The following is an 18,931-nucleotide window of genomic DNA, read 5'->3' as shown; positions in this document are numbered from 1 at the left end:
TACTTTTCCAGATATATATATACATATACTCAGTTTCCTCTTCCATCCTTAAATTTAGGTAAACAGTTTATAAAGAGGCTGTATATACTTGATTAGAAAGTCTCTCTGAGCTTTTATAATAATTCCTGCTTGACGTATTCTTAAATCTCAAGGACAACTAAAACATAACATTTCCTCACTCTCACTTCAAGACTGAGCTCGTCAAATTTGTTATAAAGCGCGACCTGTGGAGAAGAGTTGGATGCAGTGTGGTTACTGCCAAAACCTCTTGCAACGTTCTGTGAACACTTGACGAGTATCCAATATTAGAATCTGAGTACCAAAACAGGAAGTAGTACAAAGCATAAGGATACGATTAAGGAGAATAAAAAAACTATGCGGGTGGAAAGTGACTTTCAATTTTGAATTGCATCCAAGAAAAGTGTAGGGCGAAAATCCAAAATGATGCATCTGTCTAGCTTTATTCAGAAGGAGGGAAACGCGAAATAAAAACAAAATCTCATCCCCACCTTCGATGCTAGAAATAGAATGGATTTCCGTCAAATATGTGACCCATTTATAGGCTGGTACGAACACCAGCAGCAGTGTTGCTCCCACTTCTACTAGACATAGCGAACACCCACTTCTTGGCCTGTAGCTGTCAGGAAATTCAATTCTACCAAAGTCGTTTCCATCGCATGTCATTATGGTTTATTCTTCTTATTACACTGATTATGAAATAAGACGTAAGTATAGTTTTCCGTATACTAATTTATACTAATTTGGTTACATAATATAGCCTGGTAATTTCTTTAAGGTAAAATTCAAATGTCGTTACACTGGATATTTATTTGATAAATCTGAATAGCGCTCTAAAACTTAGACAAACTATTTAATATTTTTAAGAAGCTAAATGTCTGTGTACTTTGCCTCACTATAAATTAAGACCATATTAATATGAATAAGATGTTAAATTTCTTAAATTTTGAAATTTAGTAATATTTTGTAATACTAGTAACATTATGAAGAACATTTGAATTTTTTTCCAAATATAACTGCTTTAAGCCGTACAAGTAAAAACTTTAATACATAAAGCACATAGAATTTTAATTTATAAAAGTATTTTCATTGAAGTGAAGAAAAGAATATATATGCTACAAATGCAAAATTTTGCTTACGTGGAATATTTGACATGAGATTCTTAAAATTTGCAAGAGCGAAGTTCATTCGGCACACTTTTGAAGTTTCATTGTTTAAAAACGTAAGTTATGTACAGAAGTGTATTCATCTGTTTTGACTTTCCCAATTAACTGTTGTTTTTAAACTTGCTCTCAATGCCATTTTGATTTAGGCCATTGTCATTAATATATCAACAATCAAATTATTAATTTTATAGGTTTGCTTAGAAGATGAATTTACAAAACAAGTCATACTTAATAATCAAGATGAAACTATACATAATTAATCTTGTAATTAAGAGTGTGTTACTATAAAAACTTTTGTATTAACTTGTTTTGCCGAGTAAGTTAAGGAAGCACCAACCGGCCTGTGTAGAAGAATATTTTTGAAAATATTCTCATTAACCTCTTAATGCACTTAACAGAGTTACCTAAAGTATAAAGAAATAAATTATTTATGGGCACCAGAGTCAGGGTGCTCAAAATATATTTTTTTTTTCAGTTGGTTACAGTTTTGGATTAAAAAAGAAAAATGTTAAAGAGGTTGAGTAAAATAAAAGAATAAAATAAAAATTGGTGGAAAAAAGGGCCATTTTTCTGAATGTTTAATTTATCCATTAGGGGGTCAATGCAAAATTTTCTTTCTTATTTTCATAGTTCATTGTTCTATGAAATTTTAACTTATGTTTATTATTCTATGAAACGTCTTTTGTAAAATAACAAGCATTTTTTTTTTTTTTTTTTTGTTTTGTTTTTTTCCTTAAAACAGATGAACTGTTTCATTAAATTTATTTTTATTTCTCATTAGTAATTACATATTTATTGCATAAGTATTCTTAAAATTGTCAAATACGATCAATGTTTGTTAAATTAAATTGTAAAGAAGGCACTTAACACAGATCAACACATAACAGACCGTCAACCTGTTAAATAGTTACATATACAGTACTCTCTTTTGAAAGGAATGTTGTTGCAGTACTTTTATATAAAAAAAAATTAAGCAACTTTCCTGAATTTTTAAAATATAAAATCATTTTCTAATGTTCAGCGTAAAGATCTATAGAAAATTTTTATATGTTTTTTAATGTAGGATGCAGTAGAATTCATAGCTTATTAATAAAATCATATCATAAACAAACAGCTTGTTCTTACTTAATATTCTGTATAATAACAAGAATTCCATATGTGTTAATATATCCTCAGTCAAATAACAATACTGCTGGACAGCCCTTTCTTAATAAGCTATTTGGGAAATATTCATTACCGTGAAATATCATCAAGTGTGTGGTGATGGTAGCTTTCATTCAGTCCTATACAATTCAGTATTGTGGCCCAACGTGTCAAAACATTTCTTGCTTGAGGTAACCCCATGAGATAAAATCAGCCCATGTTAGATCGAGAGTACTAAGAGAAGACTTTTGATACTCTAAATTTCTGTAAATTTTTCCCCAATCCAATTAAAATTAATAAATTAATTCATAATCAGAATAATATGAATTAGGTGCTAATTTTTAAACCTTAAATTAAGTAATGTTTGAAATATTAGTGAAATAAGGGAGAAACTTGGCCTATTTTATCAAATATAACTGAGCGGATTGAGCCCATAACCAGAAATTAATCTCTGCGGAAATGTATGTTACAAGAAATCAACGCATATTTTTGTTGCATAAACGGCAATCCCTTCCTATTAGAACAACATAAATGGTCCGTAATCGCATTCAACATCCACAAATGGAGGAAGAAAGAAACCTTACAGTATCCTTTTTAACGTTTATTGGTGAAAGTTACAACCACACACTGCACGGATCCAACTGCTAAGTGTTAACTGCTGGACGCGTAAAGACAATCAAATGGCTTATCATTTAGTCATAGTCTCTGAGTAAACTATCGCCAACCTAGAAAAAGGTTTAATTTTTTTCCCCAATGGCGGGGCCTCAGCCGACTTCGGCTTGGCCAATACTAAGGCCAGAAGTGGTAGTCACTTTATTATGGAGGTACTTAATTCGTGGGCCACCTTTGCCTCCTATGAATGGACGGACAGTTACAGCAATGAATTCTCCTTGATTCGAACCCGAGGCCTTTGGTATCGTAGTCGGCTCGTCTAACTACTATACCGTGTGGACAGCAAAAGGCTTAAAATAAACATTTCTATTTATATGTCAGTTTAAGGTTTACACCCTTGTGAAATTCATTTAACAATTAAGTGAAATTCAAATATCAAATTGCAAGTCAAACCACGTCTACAAACTTTAGGTTAAACAAACACTGATAAATGACCATCTTTATAAGTACTGTCTGGCATCAGTAATAAATAAAGCCGGCTATTCGCCTACAGTATGATTTTATTAATTTTCTATGAATTTTGTAGCATTCTATGTGTTCATCCAGGCTTTCAGTTTCAATGATATTTAGTGTAAGATTCAGATTTCAATAATTTTTATGAATTTATATCAGGCTCTTTAAGAAATTAAATTGACCTGAATAAGACCTTTATGCAGTATATGAAGCAATGAATTAATGCATCTCTCTCTGCGCAGGTTCGCCATTAATCTCCAGAGGGGTGCTGACCCGGAGCACGCCGACTTACACCTTCACCTCTGTGCCCATTTGGGAGGAACTCCCGTGGTGGTACGGAACTCGAGACTACGGGGGGATTGGGGCGTGGAGGAGCGGCTCGATGGACCGTTTCCGTTCCCCGTCGCCCCTCGGACATTCCTACTCGTCATCACTGCCTACATGGACAGCTACGAGGTACGTGTTTAGCATCTTTGTGACTCCTTTTTTACAATACATACGAGTTTCAATACATACGTACATAATTCCTTTATGTCCCAGAAAGATGCTTATTTAGTAGAACCTCTGAATATTTCATCAAATCCCCGTTTTTATATACTACAGCAAAGACCACAGATTACCGTGAATTAAATTGTATTTAATTCACGGTATTTGTTGGCAAATGCATATTTTATCTAATTTAATCATTGAAATTACAAAGAAGAGTAAAACGTTTTCGTGCTTTTTGCCATAAAACATTTTAGATCTGTCCCTCTGCCTTCTGCTTGCACATGGTGAGAGCTGGTACTTCTGTGGTCATGTGACCAAAATTTGATCTTGATAATTTCACTTTTCTATTTACTCAAAAAAAAAAAAAAAAAAAAAAAAAAAAAAAAAAAAAAACATAGGACAGAGATCAGATTTCTCTGATCGGCAAGCTAGAGGCTTTCAACATAAGTTCTGTGCCATGTTATGCTTGTCATGCGTGTATGAGTAAATCAAGATTTTGAAAGGGATGATCAAGCGGATGCACAACGAGAGAACTGAATGTCCATCAGTCTCAGCGACTGACGAGAAGAAAGTTAAGGAAAGTCGATACATTGTACTTTCAGAGTGGCATGTTGGCATAGATGAAGTAAATTGGTCATGGTTCTGCCTATCAAATCATTAACGAAAAGTTGCGCTTCCATACCATCCTGTGAAATTGCTGCCATGAACAAGTGTGCTGCGAGAGTTTAACTCAAAAAACCGTTAACAGAGTAACCATTTATTAGATTCTGAGGTACTGTAACACGCTGTCTACAACCTAGAACTCGTCCATTCCCGGATTATCAAATCTCTGCTGTTCTCAAATATGCTTTAAGAGATTACTGGTTTTTTTCAGCTAAAGAAATGTGAGAAGCGTTGCATAAATTTTTGGATGACCAACCGAAACCAAACTGCAGCGAATGCTTAAATTTGTGGGCAGCTGAAGCAAGTGAATTGTGAAGGAAAGAAGTTGTGAAAAAAAAATGGTATTGTTGTCCAACCCCTAAAAAGAAGAAAAAAAAAAAAAAAAAATGTGCAAATAAATCGGAAAAATGGGAGGGCGGATAATTTGTAACTTTCTGTCAAAAAAGAGCATAAAGAAATTGATGTTTTATAAATTACGGATTTTCAAACATTTGGTTTACGCTTTATTTATTTTTCTTTTCGTATCTAGGTCGAGATTAATGGATCTTCCAACTTCTCGTTCAAAGTACGAGATGGATTGCCGATATCTTCCGTCACCCACCTGGCGATCGAGGCTGGGCTCTTCATTCGGGCGATACACGCACCAGTGGAGAGTATGGTGAGTTTAAAAGCAAGGTTCTTAATTCTGCACCTTTATTTTATATCTTTCAGACATAATTACTAAAACATATATGGTAATCTAATCTATATTTTTACGTGACTTTTGGGTATCACTGTAACTAACATTGCTGCCTCATCGAGTCGGTTTACTAGTAACATTTACATTGAAGTTCTGGACGCACTTTTCATTACTGTAAACCGTACCAACATTTTTTAATATTTTGAATATGCTTGAACTTTGTACTATTCCTTCAGGATAAATCTGTTGAGTGTTGCGTTTAAATCATTTTTAAGACAAAGAGAAATACTAATAACATAAAAGTTCTCATATTAACTTAAATAGCATCACTTATTTGCAGACTAAAGACAAATTTCTCGCTTAAACAGTACTGCCATTAATGAAGAATAAGGTAAGTGTCTTCTATGGTACTTAATTTTCTCCTCGATGAAAGTTCGCGAATGCGACTTTTTAGATTAAACACTGTAAAATCCGTAAGTAGACGTATTAGTCGCAAATTATGTAGGGAGAAATAATACCTCTTTATGAAACATGTCGTACAGAACGATCGTTATATAGTATCCTCACTTTGCCTTTGTCTAATATTCTCGATGCGATAGTATAACAATAAATCTTACCATTATTCCCGAGCCAAAGTATGTTGGACACGTCTATCAGAAAAGGAATTCTTTCATTAGTGCTAAAAGGTACCTTAAGAAAGAAAATGGGTTGATTTTTCAATTATATGAAAATGACTGCAAAAATGGTTATCAAGAAAGATGTCATTAGCAGACAATTTCGTTTGAACTTACGGGCGAACTGGATAGAAATATTTGACACATGAAAGGATCTCAGAATTGTATAAAAGTATGGACATGTATGATTCTATAAGGCAGCCTTGTCAGCAAATAAAGTTATGTTTGAAATCTATTCATTTTGTAAATTTATGAGATTCAATTTTTGAAATCGTAAGCAATCTTAAGCACGAGAATAAAATGGTAAATTAAGCTTTTACCCTGAGTTATTACACACTGAAGAACAAAAACTTTAAAATTGCTTGCTTTCTAGGATATCAGCCTCTCTGTGGCGGAAAAGTAGTTCTTACTCAGTGAAGATGAGTTTAGAAATTCTCTAGCTTTGTCTAATGGTATATGGCATCAATGCATTAGATTTGCTAATTTTTTTCAATGCTCGAAACACCAGAAACCAGATTTCTGTTTCAAAACTTCAAATTACATTCAGTGAGATTCGAGATAAGAAAAATTGAAGGTGAGGGTAATACTTGGCACTCATTCTTGTTGCACGAATCCCTGATGCCAATATTTTATCAGGATAACGAGATATAAGTAATGGCCATCCTTTGAATTCCTTAAATAACAGAATACGAGGATCATTTATACTAAGCAACTCTGTTTTGATTTTTAATTGCCCACTTTAATAGGTTTTGAGAATGAACTGAAAATAGCAGTGACCCTATTTTCAAAATGGATTTGATATCTACTACATATTGTGCAGCTTATGTTAACGTTACATAGCGACCCTTTTGTTAATTTGAACTAATGAAATAGAAACGTATTTTATTTATTATTTTCAGCTTTAAGCATGCATAGGAAAAATCAAAGTTGAGATTTTTTCAAGTCATATTTCAGTTTATTTTAGTTAATTATTTGACCTTTATTTTTTCTTTGTTTTTCAGCCGAGGAAATTACGTCTAAGCTTGGGAAGTGGAGTGAAAGTGGGCGATATGTTTTCTATCAAAGGGGAGCCCACAGAAGACGCTAAAAGGTACACATGTTCATTCTACTGGACAGTTTTATTTGCTAACTTTTATTTACCGTATATACCCGCGTATAATTCGAGATATTTTGGGAAAAAAAAAAGACTTCAAAGTGCGGGGGTCGACTTATACGCGGGGCCATAAAAAATTAAAAGAATCGGAAGTTCAAAAATTTCTTTATATAATGCAGTTGTTTTCTTCCCACACTCAAATTGGACGACTTATAAAATAAGTAATTTACTTGAAGTAATTTCATGACTTAAATTATGTGACGAACTAATCACAGAGTTTCATACTTTAACTAGAGTAAGTTTCGATTAAACCAAAGAATTTTCAGCCCCCGAACAACCGATCAATATTGAGCAATAAAAAAGTTTCGCCAACCGCCAAGAAAAGAGAAATGCAGATAGTTTTTACGTACGTATAAGTCTTTATAATAGTTATTGTTCATTCATGAAATACTTTTGTTAACAGGCGTACACGTGAAAATTTAAAAAAATAGCCCACGCAATAACTGAACAGTTTTGAATATTTCTAAAAACGACTGTGGCCGTAATTCCGGGAGGATTGACATCCGTCATTCAACCCCTAGATGTCTGCCTCAATAAGCCCTTCAAAGTAAATGTTAGAAAATATTGGGCAGAGTGGATTAATTCTGGTCGACCAACATTTACAAAGCGAGGCAACATTAAAAAGCCCGATATTACATTAATTGCTCAGTGGGTTAAAGATGCCTGGAACGAAATACCTTCTGAAATGATTATAAAATCATTTAAAAAAATTTGTATTAGCAACGAACTAGACGGCACGGAAGATGATGCTGTTTTTGAAAGTGAAAATGACGACGAAGGCTCTAGTAGTGATTGTAACAATGCAGAGTTCGAGACTGAAAATATGTATGATGACGAACCAATGACGACAGAAGAGTTCTATGAAATTTTGGCGAATCTGACCATGAATCGGACGTTGAAGGATTTCGATTTTGTTTATTTACCAAGGTATTTTTTTTATCGTATATTTACTTTTTTTTCTCAGATGATTTTGAATAAATGTAGTACTTAAAAAAAAATTTCGAAGTTTCTCGATCGATTTCGGAAGTGGGGGGTCGACTTATACGCGGGTTTCTTATTTTCTACGAATTTTTTATGTCGAAGTGGGGGGTCGACTTATACGCGGGTATATACGGTAACTGATTGTTTTGCTACATTTTGAATGATATTATACAATATATTGCTTGGAAATGTAATAGTTTGGATTACTTAATAAAATGAAGTTATACTGAAGATAACTAGCATGAATTCCTATACATGAAGACGGAATGAAATTAGCATTTGCATATTTTTATTGAGGTTTATACATAGTGAGAATGATTGGAAGCGAGACTAAAGCCATATAAAAATAATGAATTATTCCAGTAACTTACTAATCTGAACTGAAAGGAAATTCCTTTGATGTATATGCATTAATTTATATATTCCTTTAATGTAGGAGTGAACAAATACTTTTACCCGTGGGCCAAAGTGTCCTTTTCGTAAGGCATCATGTGTGCAGAGCTCTGATTATCTTTTGTGGAGCCCTGTTGTTTGCAGGATGCATAGAAGGAGAAGAAAACAATTCTCACCAGTATAATTTTAAACAAAAAAGTAACAATTACAAATAAAATAATTGCAGTTTTTAAAAATAGTTATAAGTACTTCGAAACCGGGATATTTTTCCATTGGTCATAAAAGGATTTAAATCTAAACTGTTTCATTTACAAATAAAAATTTTGAGGTGACATGTTCTAAGCTTCATTTTCTTATCTGCCTTTTTATCTGAACAATGTTCAAATGTCATTATTTAATTTCCAAATTAAAGCTGCTAGAAATGACAGAGATATATTCTTCAGCGGATCTGCATGCTGTCTTAACGCATCTAGTGTTTCAACTTAAGTTGATCGCTATAGTCATGCGTATATATCAGCATGCAATTTGTAATAATGGATGCACACTCGTGCTGCTGATTTCAGTAGTTTGCGTACAAACTCAGTATGAAAAAGATATGTTTTTACGCCAAATTTCCGAACGGGACGGATTAAGAAATTAGAAAGGCCATATTCTGCCGGCGGGCTGACTTTTGCCTACCCCTGCTCTACTCAATAAATTGATTTCTGTTATTCATGTAAAGGAATATTATTTGAACCTTTTGTCAGATTTTACAGTTACTGTGAACAGATTACTAAAGCAACAATTTTTAACGCCGCTTTCTGATAAGAAATTCTAAATTGTCACATGGATGTAGGTTTGGCATATAAACATGCAGTAACAAAATATAATTATGTTTTCGGCTGTCTGAAAAGTATTCGTTTATTGGGAGTCATATCAGCAATCCTTTCTAATGAAAGGGTTTAGGAATATAGGTTTCTTTCAAAAGCAGCAATTATACATTTAACCTGGTAAAATGCAACATATGCCCAGTTTTCACACTCTGTAATGCTAATTTTTAAAACAAACATAACAAGATGTGTTCTTAAAGAATCATTTGCTTCCAATTCTTGATCAATTGCAATGCTACCTTTCACATAATATTAAACTTGTTTTCAAATTTCCCTTAATATGGGAATTTTTGGAAAGATATCTCTTTATCTCACTAAGCTTAAAGTTTTTCTGTTACGCAGTTTCGTCGTCAACTGGCAGACTGGACCTGGAAAGTTCGACGATGTTCTCTTCCTGTTGAATCCTCAGCTGGAAGAGGACCGCGTCGTTATGAATTGTAGACTGGACGATGAGTGGGCCAAGGAAGAAACATCTTCAGATTGCCCCTTCAGCCCTGGTAAGCCTTTTCATCTGGCAGTGGGCGTATCCTCCCTTGGGTTTGACACTCTACTAGATGGAAAAGAGTGGTTGAATTTTAGACACAAGCACGAAGTAAGCAATGCGAAAACTTTATTCATTGAAGGAGATCTGCAACCAACAGATATCTGGATAGATTGTGCCCAGGTTAGTTCTACACTCAGAGTAATACCATTATATGATGAGATGAGTTTATTTAAATTCCGAGTCTTTTAATTTCCAAATGTGAATTTTATTTAAAAATTGTTCTAAATATGTTTGCATCACAGTAAATCAAAAGATTATATCTAATCCTAAACAATTAAAAACGTAATTAAATTTAATTTTGTTGTGAAACTACTAACAAATAAGTTAATTTTAAGCATTCTATCGGGGCGGAAGAAGTTAAGTGGCGATATATTTAGAAATTAATACAAAATGTGTTTCATATCTCACTTATTTGGCTCATTTTCCTAAACTCCTTCTAAATTTATGGTATAAGTGACTTAATGTAAAGTACAATTCTAAATATGAATAATAATGAAGCTTCAAAAGCGGCTTCTTTTTAAAAAAATAAAATACAGTGCTTTATAAAGTCAGATATTCGTAATGAAATATGAAAATACTAACTATTTAACTATAAACTAATAACATTTATATTTTAATCAAACTTTTTTTTAGAACCGAATATGCAGATACCATACAAAGAACCATTTTGCCAATAAGACAAGCAGAGGGAAACAATATCACCATCGCGTGAAACATTGAACGGCTGCAAATTACTCTGCTACTTTTATTAATATTTTACATTAGTAGTTATGAACACTATGCTTTCTGTGGTTTTAAATATAAGCATGTGTTAAGCTTTGGAGCTTTCAGAAAACTTGCGGAAAATACTAAACAAAAATAAAAAAACTGACATCGTTTTACTAGTTTATTTATTCTCAACTAGCATTTTGTTATGAGTTCCAGTAATAGCATATGACAACGCAAAACTTTCATTAGCTTCATAAATCTGGACATAAGAATTCTTAATAAAGCACTTATTCAATAAAGGATTTTCAGTAACTAATGAAATGTATTGTAATATTATTATTGGAGATTCGTCTCGCTGCTGACGTAATTAGGTAAACAAATTCGTTATGAAGCAGTAAGTACGTTAATGGAGACAGTATGGGATACATGTAATTGGCCATCTTCAGCAAACATAAAGTGTCAAGTTACTAGTTTCTCACAGGAAGTATGTAGATACATCTAGCACTTGTAAAATATTACATTGAGAGTCTTTTAAAATAAGACCTGCCACAGCTGCGTTTGCTAAACTTGTAATACCATGCCGGCAATAATACTCGATAACTCAAAACATCCTATGACGGAATGTGCTAAAATTTATTAATATATGTTTAAATAAAGATTATTTGAAATACTTGTTTTCCCTCCTCCAAACACTTTGTTTAGCAAGCGTTGGAAAAGGAAGAACCGATCGATCATTTTGCCGTCTCATTGCCGAAAATGTTACTTAAGGTGCACTATAGGGAGCAACCAATGTTACGCCTACGAAAAGGGAAAGTTCCGTCCTAACATTGGATACAGAAGACTCCGAGGAAAAGTTTCGGGGGTCTTCTACATCTTTTTCCCTTCCTCCAAGCTTCTCGAAAGGAGTTTGGGTTCTCCAGTATTTTAAATACCCTCACGTCGCACAGTTACTGTACACTTAGAATCCTCTTCAGGGATCAAACTCGACTCCAGCGAAACAGCAGTCACTAACGTTAACCACTATATGTTTCAAGGTGGCACTTAGAATCGACAGGATAAGAAGAAATGAGCGGGACTTTAGAACTTCACCGATAGTAGAAACACTTGTAAAAAATTTTCGTATAGTTAAAATATGTATAGGTCTTTTATCTATTTATTAGGTAATATTTGCCTTACTTTTAATAACGAAATACTGAAAAAAAAGATGGAAGCTTCATTTTACTGCTTTACAATATTTAAATGCGTTTAGTAAAAGAAAACAAATTTTTTAAAGCATTCATGATTTGTTAAGATTATTATCTCTATTTTACAGCTTAATGCTTCGGGAATTGTAAATGGTGTCATTAAAAGAGGAGTGCGTCTGCAGCTTATATGCCCGGTAAGTATCCTTTCTCTTTTCTTAGATTCCTTTACTTAAATTATCTTTCAGTTCATTTTTGTTTTAATCGCTATCAATTAAAAAAGTACATAAAAGAAAGCAGTATACATGTTTTCGAATTTCTGTAATTATTTACCTAATTTGAGGAAAGTTGCAGTGTGCATGCATATCTTGCAGAAACTAGTAATGAATGGTATATCACTTTGGTTACCTTTGTAAGTCAATCGAAGATGTTAATTTTTTACAAGCTATGCATATACACAGCTCACTTTCTCCATATAAATGAATGACCATGCAGATTCAAAAAGTGCATATTTCCTATTAAACGCAACTCAGTCGGATATTCATATCAGAATATGAATGAAAGCATACTTATAAAAATGTACTGAAAGGATTTGAACAAGTATTTATTTCCTTTGGGTATTCTAAACATCCTCCTTCTCTTCCTATCTATTTAAAATGCTGAATATAATATGAAGCAAGCTTTAACATTCATGAAATTCTTGATAAAATTATCCTTAGCATCGCGAATTGTATGACGAGAAAATGATAAAATATGTAATAGAAATAATGAAATATGTTTTCTTAAATTTTGGATACATTAACTCACATGAATGCTTAGAAATTAAATGAGAATTTAAGAAAATGATTTTCATTAATTTCAATGATTGTATCTCTATCATAGTACTTTTCTCACAAAGTTTAGGGTAAACGATAGGAAAATTATAATTACCGTACCAATTCTTATGTTAACCATATCTGAAAGTGAATAGGTATTTGAAAAAACATAAACCTATTTACTATACATCAATGACAGGTATGGCTCTTCGAGAACAATCAGTTACACAAAAACAAAAGTTGTCTGGGACCTGGGAGGTCTTCTTAGGATGGTTCGCTTTCCTGTTGTTTATTGTGCTCGTTTAATACGATTTCATGAAGAGCGCATTAATTGATACATAAATTAAGTTAAATGATTCTATTCCATTTTATGTTGATATCATGTTACAGAACATTTTACGATATTTGTATATGATTTATGCATTTATCATGTACATGTAGAGATTTCATCGTTATTTGCGATAAGTATAGAAATGTATCCCCGAATACAAAGACTTTACTGTATGCTTAAATGAAAACCTCTTAAAAGAACTATGTATAATCCAAATGGGCTACTTGTTTAAGAGTCAAAACGCACTCGCTGCGAGAAGACGTAGCATTCATAAACTAATTAACTTACTTGCTGAAAACTGATGCATTGCAATAGCCCTTATGACATACAAAGGCTATTTGAAGAAAAACAATTTCTAAACAAATGAAGCGAAAGTAGACTCGAAACAATAGCCATAGAAAACGTGAAACGGTGGCAGGATTTAATTTCATTAGTAACTGCACTTACGAGTAGGAATCTGGGAGTTCTAAATTAAGCTGCTTCTTTGGGGAGAGAATATTCGGCTTTGTAGAAGTTTACATTTGGAAAGGAGAGGAAAAAATGCGAGAAGAAATAATGTAAGGGAAAGAAGTGACATCATAAAAGAAAGAAATAAAAATAACGCAAACAGCCAAGTAACAGCAAAAAGATTGTAACAGAAACTTCTAGGAAATGAACTTACAGCTTTCTTACAAGCATGTCTGGCTAAAAGACAGGGAGAGAAAGAAAGAAGAACGGAAAAGAAAGTGGTAGGTGGTGAGAAAAAAAAAGTGTCCTACTTTTCATAGTGCACTTAAAAATAACGTTGCTTAATTGCCATGGTTGCGCATTGTTAAGTTTGATTCCGCATTGTTAATTGCAAGTTTGATTTTAATTAAAAGATGCAAAAGTTATGTTAAAATACCAAAAAAAAAAATAATAATAATAATGCTTTTCTCTCTTGCAAAAGGCTCACCGCAGTGGCCAAGTAAATAAAACCGCTAAATATGGGTAGTTTGCTTTGGGTTCGAATCCAGGCAGTCGGCTGATTCGTATGTGCTTCTAACTAATGTGCTTATTGTCTAATAAGAAAAGAAGCTATTTATTTCAGAACCCCTTCCCCCTCAGTCCTCAGTTGACTAATCGAACTGAATCCTGCTTACCGTTTCGGTCTTTTCTATGGCTAATGTTTCGAGTCTACTTTTGCTTCACTTGTTTGGAAATGTTGCTGTTCACATAGCCTTTGTATATCATAACAGCTTTGTGCAGTGCATCAGTTTCAAGCACTTTGGCATGAAAGCTGTAAGTTAATTAGTTTACGAATGCTATATTTTCGCACAGATCGCTCTCCCTGAACTACGTTAAGTTTAATCATCAACAGTCAAACATAAGAACTCTATCTCTTATTTAGATAACATTCGCATGATTTGCTATAATGATTAAACAAGTGCAGAAAAGAAGTTATTCCTTTCCGATCAATTTAATTTTAAGGCCCGCAATAGAGGTACGTAATACGAATTCAGATTTTAATTACAAAGCTTGTTATTAACCAAAAGGCTGTACTTAGATTTCATGCTGCAAGTAAATTCTTGGATCGCATCATTTTTCATCCTGTTGGTTTTATTCTTTTTTGCATTTATTTTTAATGAATTTGCTTTACTACTATGCAACTATTTAAAAGCTCTGTTTTTCTATTTTAAAGTACAGAAGTTTAGCGTAATGGTCATAAATTAAACTTTTCAATACGGAAATGCAATGCAAGACATTTTGTGACGGGAGCAATCACGACAATTTTGTGTGTGGCATCGTTTCAAACATAGATGTTAGTGTCATATAAATCTCTGTAACAATCTGGCCTATTTCTATCCTTAAATCTCAATAATTTTAAATCCTTAATTACTTCTGAACTGAATTTTAAGGAACTGCTTGTTTGTCTTAGTTGCTTATAAGCTGTGACACAAGAGTTCCTACGCCGCAGAAATGCGATTTCTTCTGAATTTACCAAGGAGGGAGAAAAAAGAAAGAAAGAATAGCTTGGTCTATATTTAATTTTCCATTCTTAATTATCAAACGATAAGTTGTTTATATGGGCTGAAAAATAAATTCATGTATATATTTAACTAAGTTATCAAAGCAGATGCGAATAGGATCGAATTCAAATGCTCTTATTCTATTTCTTTATATTTACCTGTATACCACAGATGTTGCAGTACAATTTGTTTCTTGTTTATCTGGTCCAAAAATAAGACTCAACAATTCATTTTTTCATTAAAATTCAGTATGTAAAGTATTAAAATTATAAATTGGAAGCTAAAAGTTTTCTTGCTCAAAAATAAGAAATCTTCTATAAATAAGTAAATAGTAAGATGATAATGAAGTATTATTAAAAAAATTTAATTTAATTTTAAAAAAAAGATCGAACTTTTAAATTGCTTTCCAATGACCGCAGAGGGTGTGCTCTGGCCATCATGCATAATATTAGTAACATATCGCCTTTTACTGATTTTTGATCTATGCGTTCGTTGTCGAGTAACTACAGTTTGAGCCAGGCCGAGCATAGGCTGCTCGTCGGATAAGTTAAAAAGCAAAAATGAAGCAGCTTGACAAACAATGCATTTATAAAACGTTTTGCGCAAGATTGAGGGAATCTTTAACAGAAGTGCTTAATCAAGCGCATAAAAAGGACTGCAACAGCCAAACGTCGTATTGTGATTAATTCAATATTTTAATCGGGCTGTAGTTCGGTTGACGAAGATTCAAGGACTTCAATAAACGCCCGATGCGCTCAGAGTGCAGCAGACAGAAAACAAGGATGTCTACCAGAGAACAGTACTAAACACGATTGAGAAATGCTGTGTGTAGGAAGAGACCTAAATTGGGCGGGGGAGGGGGAATCAGTCCTGGATGTTGCATTATGACAATGCTGCACCTCACGCATCGTTCATTGTTACCAATAATCTGACAAAATGCAACACTCCGCTGTGCCCTAATCACCCTATTCTCTGAATTTGGCCACAGCAGATTTTTTTTTCTTTCCGAAACTTAATCTTTTGATGGTTATCAACGAGTTCAGCTCGCATTTCAGTTTCACACTGCAGTGGACGCAAATGAACACAGCTAGCATTACAAATTTGCGACTGAGAGATATCATACGTATTTAGGAAGGAAGAATTGCTTAATTTCGCTACCGCCAAAAGGTTAAAACCATTTTGAAAGGATGCCATTTCCAATCCGTAGAAAAAAATTCATCAAATCTGCAACACAGTATTACACGCCATGGAAAAAGTGATCTCTAATAGAGGTTCCAAAAGTGGAAGAAATAATGGCAATGGTGTGTTGACATTAGGACGTAGGCCTTTGAAGAGGGTAGTAATTGAAAGTTTGTATAATTAGCAATAAAGCAAAAAACAGCAAAAGTTCGATCTTCGTTTTTCGACGGCGTGGGGCGGGGAATAATCATCTTATTTATACACTCTTAGACAATAGAAACGACGCACCAAGAAGGAGTTATCCGAATGGGACGAAAATTGGTAGAAGTGCTGTACATGTACAGAAAAACAAATGATTACAGTTTGAGAAAAATTGGATGATTTATTGAAGTGATACAGCTTCACAAAGTGAAAACGTCAGTAACGCGTTTGTCCACCTCTGGCCCTTATGCAAGCAGTTATTCGGCTTGGACTCGATTAATAGAGGTTGCGGATGTCCTCCTGAGGGATATCGTGCCAAATTCTGTCCAACTGGCGCGTTAGATCGTCAACATCCCTAGCTGGTTGGAGGTTCCTGCCCATAATGCTCCAAATGTGCTCAATAGGAGAGAGATCCGGCGACCTTGCTGGACAAGGCAATGTTCAGCAAGCACTAAGGCAAGCAGTAGAAACATGTGCAGTGTAGAGGGGCGGACATTATCTTGCTAAAATGTAAGCCCAGGGTGGCGTGACATGAAGGACAGCACAACGGGCCTTAGAACTTCGTCGACGTACCGCTGTGCTGTAAGATTGCGATGAATGACAACCAAAGGGGTCCTACTATGAAATGAAAGGTCACCCAGACCATCACTCCTGGTTGTCGGAAAACAGTCAGGTTTATATCACACCGCTGTCCGTGGCGTCTCCAGACTCGCCTTCGCTGGTCATCGGGGCTCAGTTCAAAACGGAACTCATCACTGAAGACTATTTTATCCAGTCAGTGACATTCCAGTGCGAATGAGCACGACAAACGGGCTTGACGTTGTACAGAGGTCAATGGTAGTCGGCGCAAGGGGCGGCGTGACCTCAGCCCCTTTTCTGTGAGCCGTCTATGAATGGTCCTTGCGGTCACTGAAGCACTAGTAGCACGTACAATCGGTGATAAAGATCTGTCTGATCATCTGGGGCTGTAAGTGCTGCTCTGACGATTGCTCGGTCTTCACGTTCTGTCGTTTCTCTAGGCCTACCGCTTCCTTCTTGACGCTGTGTGCGGCCATGGTTCACCCATTCCTGCCAACATCGTCTAATAGTGGCATCGCTTCTGCTCAAATGGTGAGCTATTTGCCGTAAGACCAACCGGCTTCTTTGAGCCCACTTCACGACCTCTCTCAAATTCTGACATCTGCGCATATTGTTCGCACACCTGTATGCGAGGCATAGTTACTGTCTACCAGAGTACACGGAATGAAATTCGTGGAGAATTTAAGACCTGGAATCGTAATTTCTCCTCTTAAATACCCTGCCAGTTGCGCAGATCAGATGCGCTGTAGCGATAACCATTCATTAATTGTACCAAATGTAAAATTGATATGCATACAGGTTTCGACGGAAAATGCAAAATTCAACCAAAATGTAAAATTTTGCATTTTCCGTCGAAACCTGTATGCATATCAATTTGTGTCCAATTAGTTTTATATCTTCTCGGTGCGTCGTAGTTCATCTTTTTTTTTTTTTTTTTTTTTTTCTCTAAGAGTGTAGTGAAAATTATATAGTGAATACGTTTTAAAATATTCAGATAGTAAATAATAATGTGTGAGCTTAAATAGTGAATAATATTAAAGCCAATTGTAAATATTTTTTAAATAGTCATTAAAACACCACAAAGGAAATGCAATGTTATAAACACGATTTAAAAAATTTAATATAATTCAAAAATTCATGTACGCATCAAAAAGTAATTATAACTAAAATTGAAAGGATAAATGTTTTAAATACAATTTGAAATTTTTAATATAATTTAAAACATCATGTATAAATCAAAAAGTAATTATTAACTGAAACGAGAATATAAAAACAAATGTAAAAAGTTGAAAATTAAAAGAGGACCACTGTGAAATTGCTTCAGGCAAAGTCTTTCTCTAGTTTGGTTTTCACTTTTATGTACATAAGCCCACAGGTCAAAATTTTAATTGACGATCCTAGGATTTTTTTTAAGTCGAAAAAGTTAATATTTTTTCTTTTGCATGAAATAATAGACTCGCTGAGTAGAAATTATAGACTAATGAGATAGAAAATAAAATATACAATTCTCACAGTTTAGTTTCTTTAAATTCTGATTCATATAATATTTTTCTTAATATAAGAGTATCTCTGATAATGAAACTGAGAAGAAATTTATCCTCAATATGCTATAAAAATGCAAATTATGAATTCAGGAGTGGAAAAAAAATTGTTTTAAGTGTAACTTTACCATCAACCTTTATACGAAGGAATGTAAGAAAAATCGTTAAGAAAGAACAAAAAAATACCTTGTAGCACTTAAAGAGTTACATAAGAGATCATAGGTCAATGAATCTGTTTGTTTTCCAGGAATTACCTTTAACTTCCCGGATAACAGGAGGATTTGAGAAAGGATGTCTTTTCCTTATCTCTGGAAGAATCAACACTCAACCTTTAAAGTATGTTTCCTTTTTTTATATACTATAGAAATAAATTTGGCACTTTCAGGAAAATAAATTTGTTTAACTTGAATGAGTTATTGCTGCTTGCAATACATAAGTAGCTGCTCTAGTTGCTAACTAAGATGGTCAGTTCCATTTTCATGTCATAGCGGTTTTTTAAACACTAAAATGC

General features: G+C 34.0%; 1 protein-coding gene across 2 annotated transcripts in view; it reads left to right on the top strand.

Annotated features, from left to right (window-relative positions):
- Positions 1 to 18,931, top strand: part of LOC118199830 (32 kDa beta-galactoside-binding lectin-like) — a 95,810-nt gene that overhangs the window by 74,635 nt on the left and 2,244 nt on the right. For both annotated transcript variants that reach the window (XM_085815497.1, XM_035371687.2), the window contains exons 3-8: positions 3,695 to 3,908; positions 5,134 to 5,262; positions 6,959 to 7,047; positions 9,696 to 10,017; positions 11,918 to 11,983; positions 18,668 to 18,756. In XM_085815497.1, coding sequence (XP_085671623.1) covers positions 3,695 to 3,908; positions 5,134 to 5,262; positions 6,959 to 7,047; positions 9,696 to 10,017; positions 11,918 to 11,983; positions 18,668 to 18,756 — 909 coding nt within the window. The remainder of the gene's footprint in view (positions 1 to 3,694; positions 3,909 to 5,133; positions 5,263 to 6,958; positions 7,048 to 9,695; positions 10,018 to 11,917; positions 11,984 to 18,667; positions 18,757 to 18,931) is intronic.

Source organism: Stegodyphus dumicola, chromosome 4, assembly GCF_044657685.1.
Source record: "Stegodyphus dumicola isolate Sdum_Otavi_A_Nest chromosome 4, ASM4465768v1".
NCBI classification, from domain to species: Eukaryota; Metazoa; Arthropoda; class Arachnida; order Araneae; family Eresidae; genus Stegodyphus; species Stegodyphus dumicola.
Note: the sequence above shows the minus strand (reverse complement) of the source record. Positions and strands in the feature narration are given on the sequence as shown.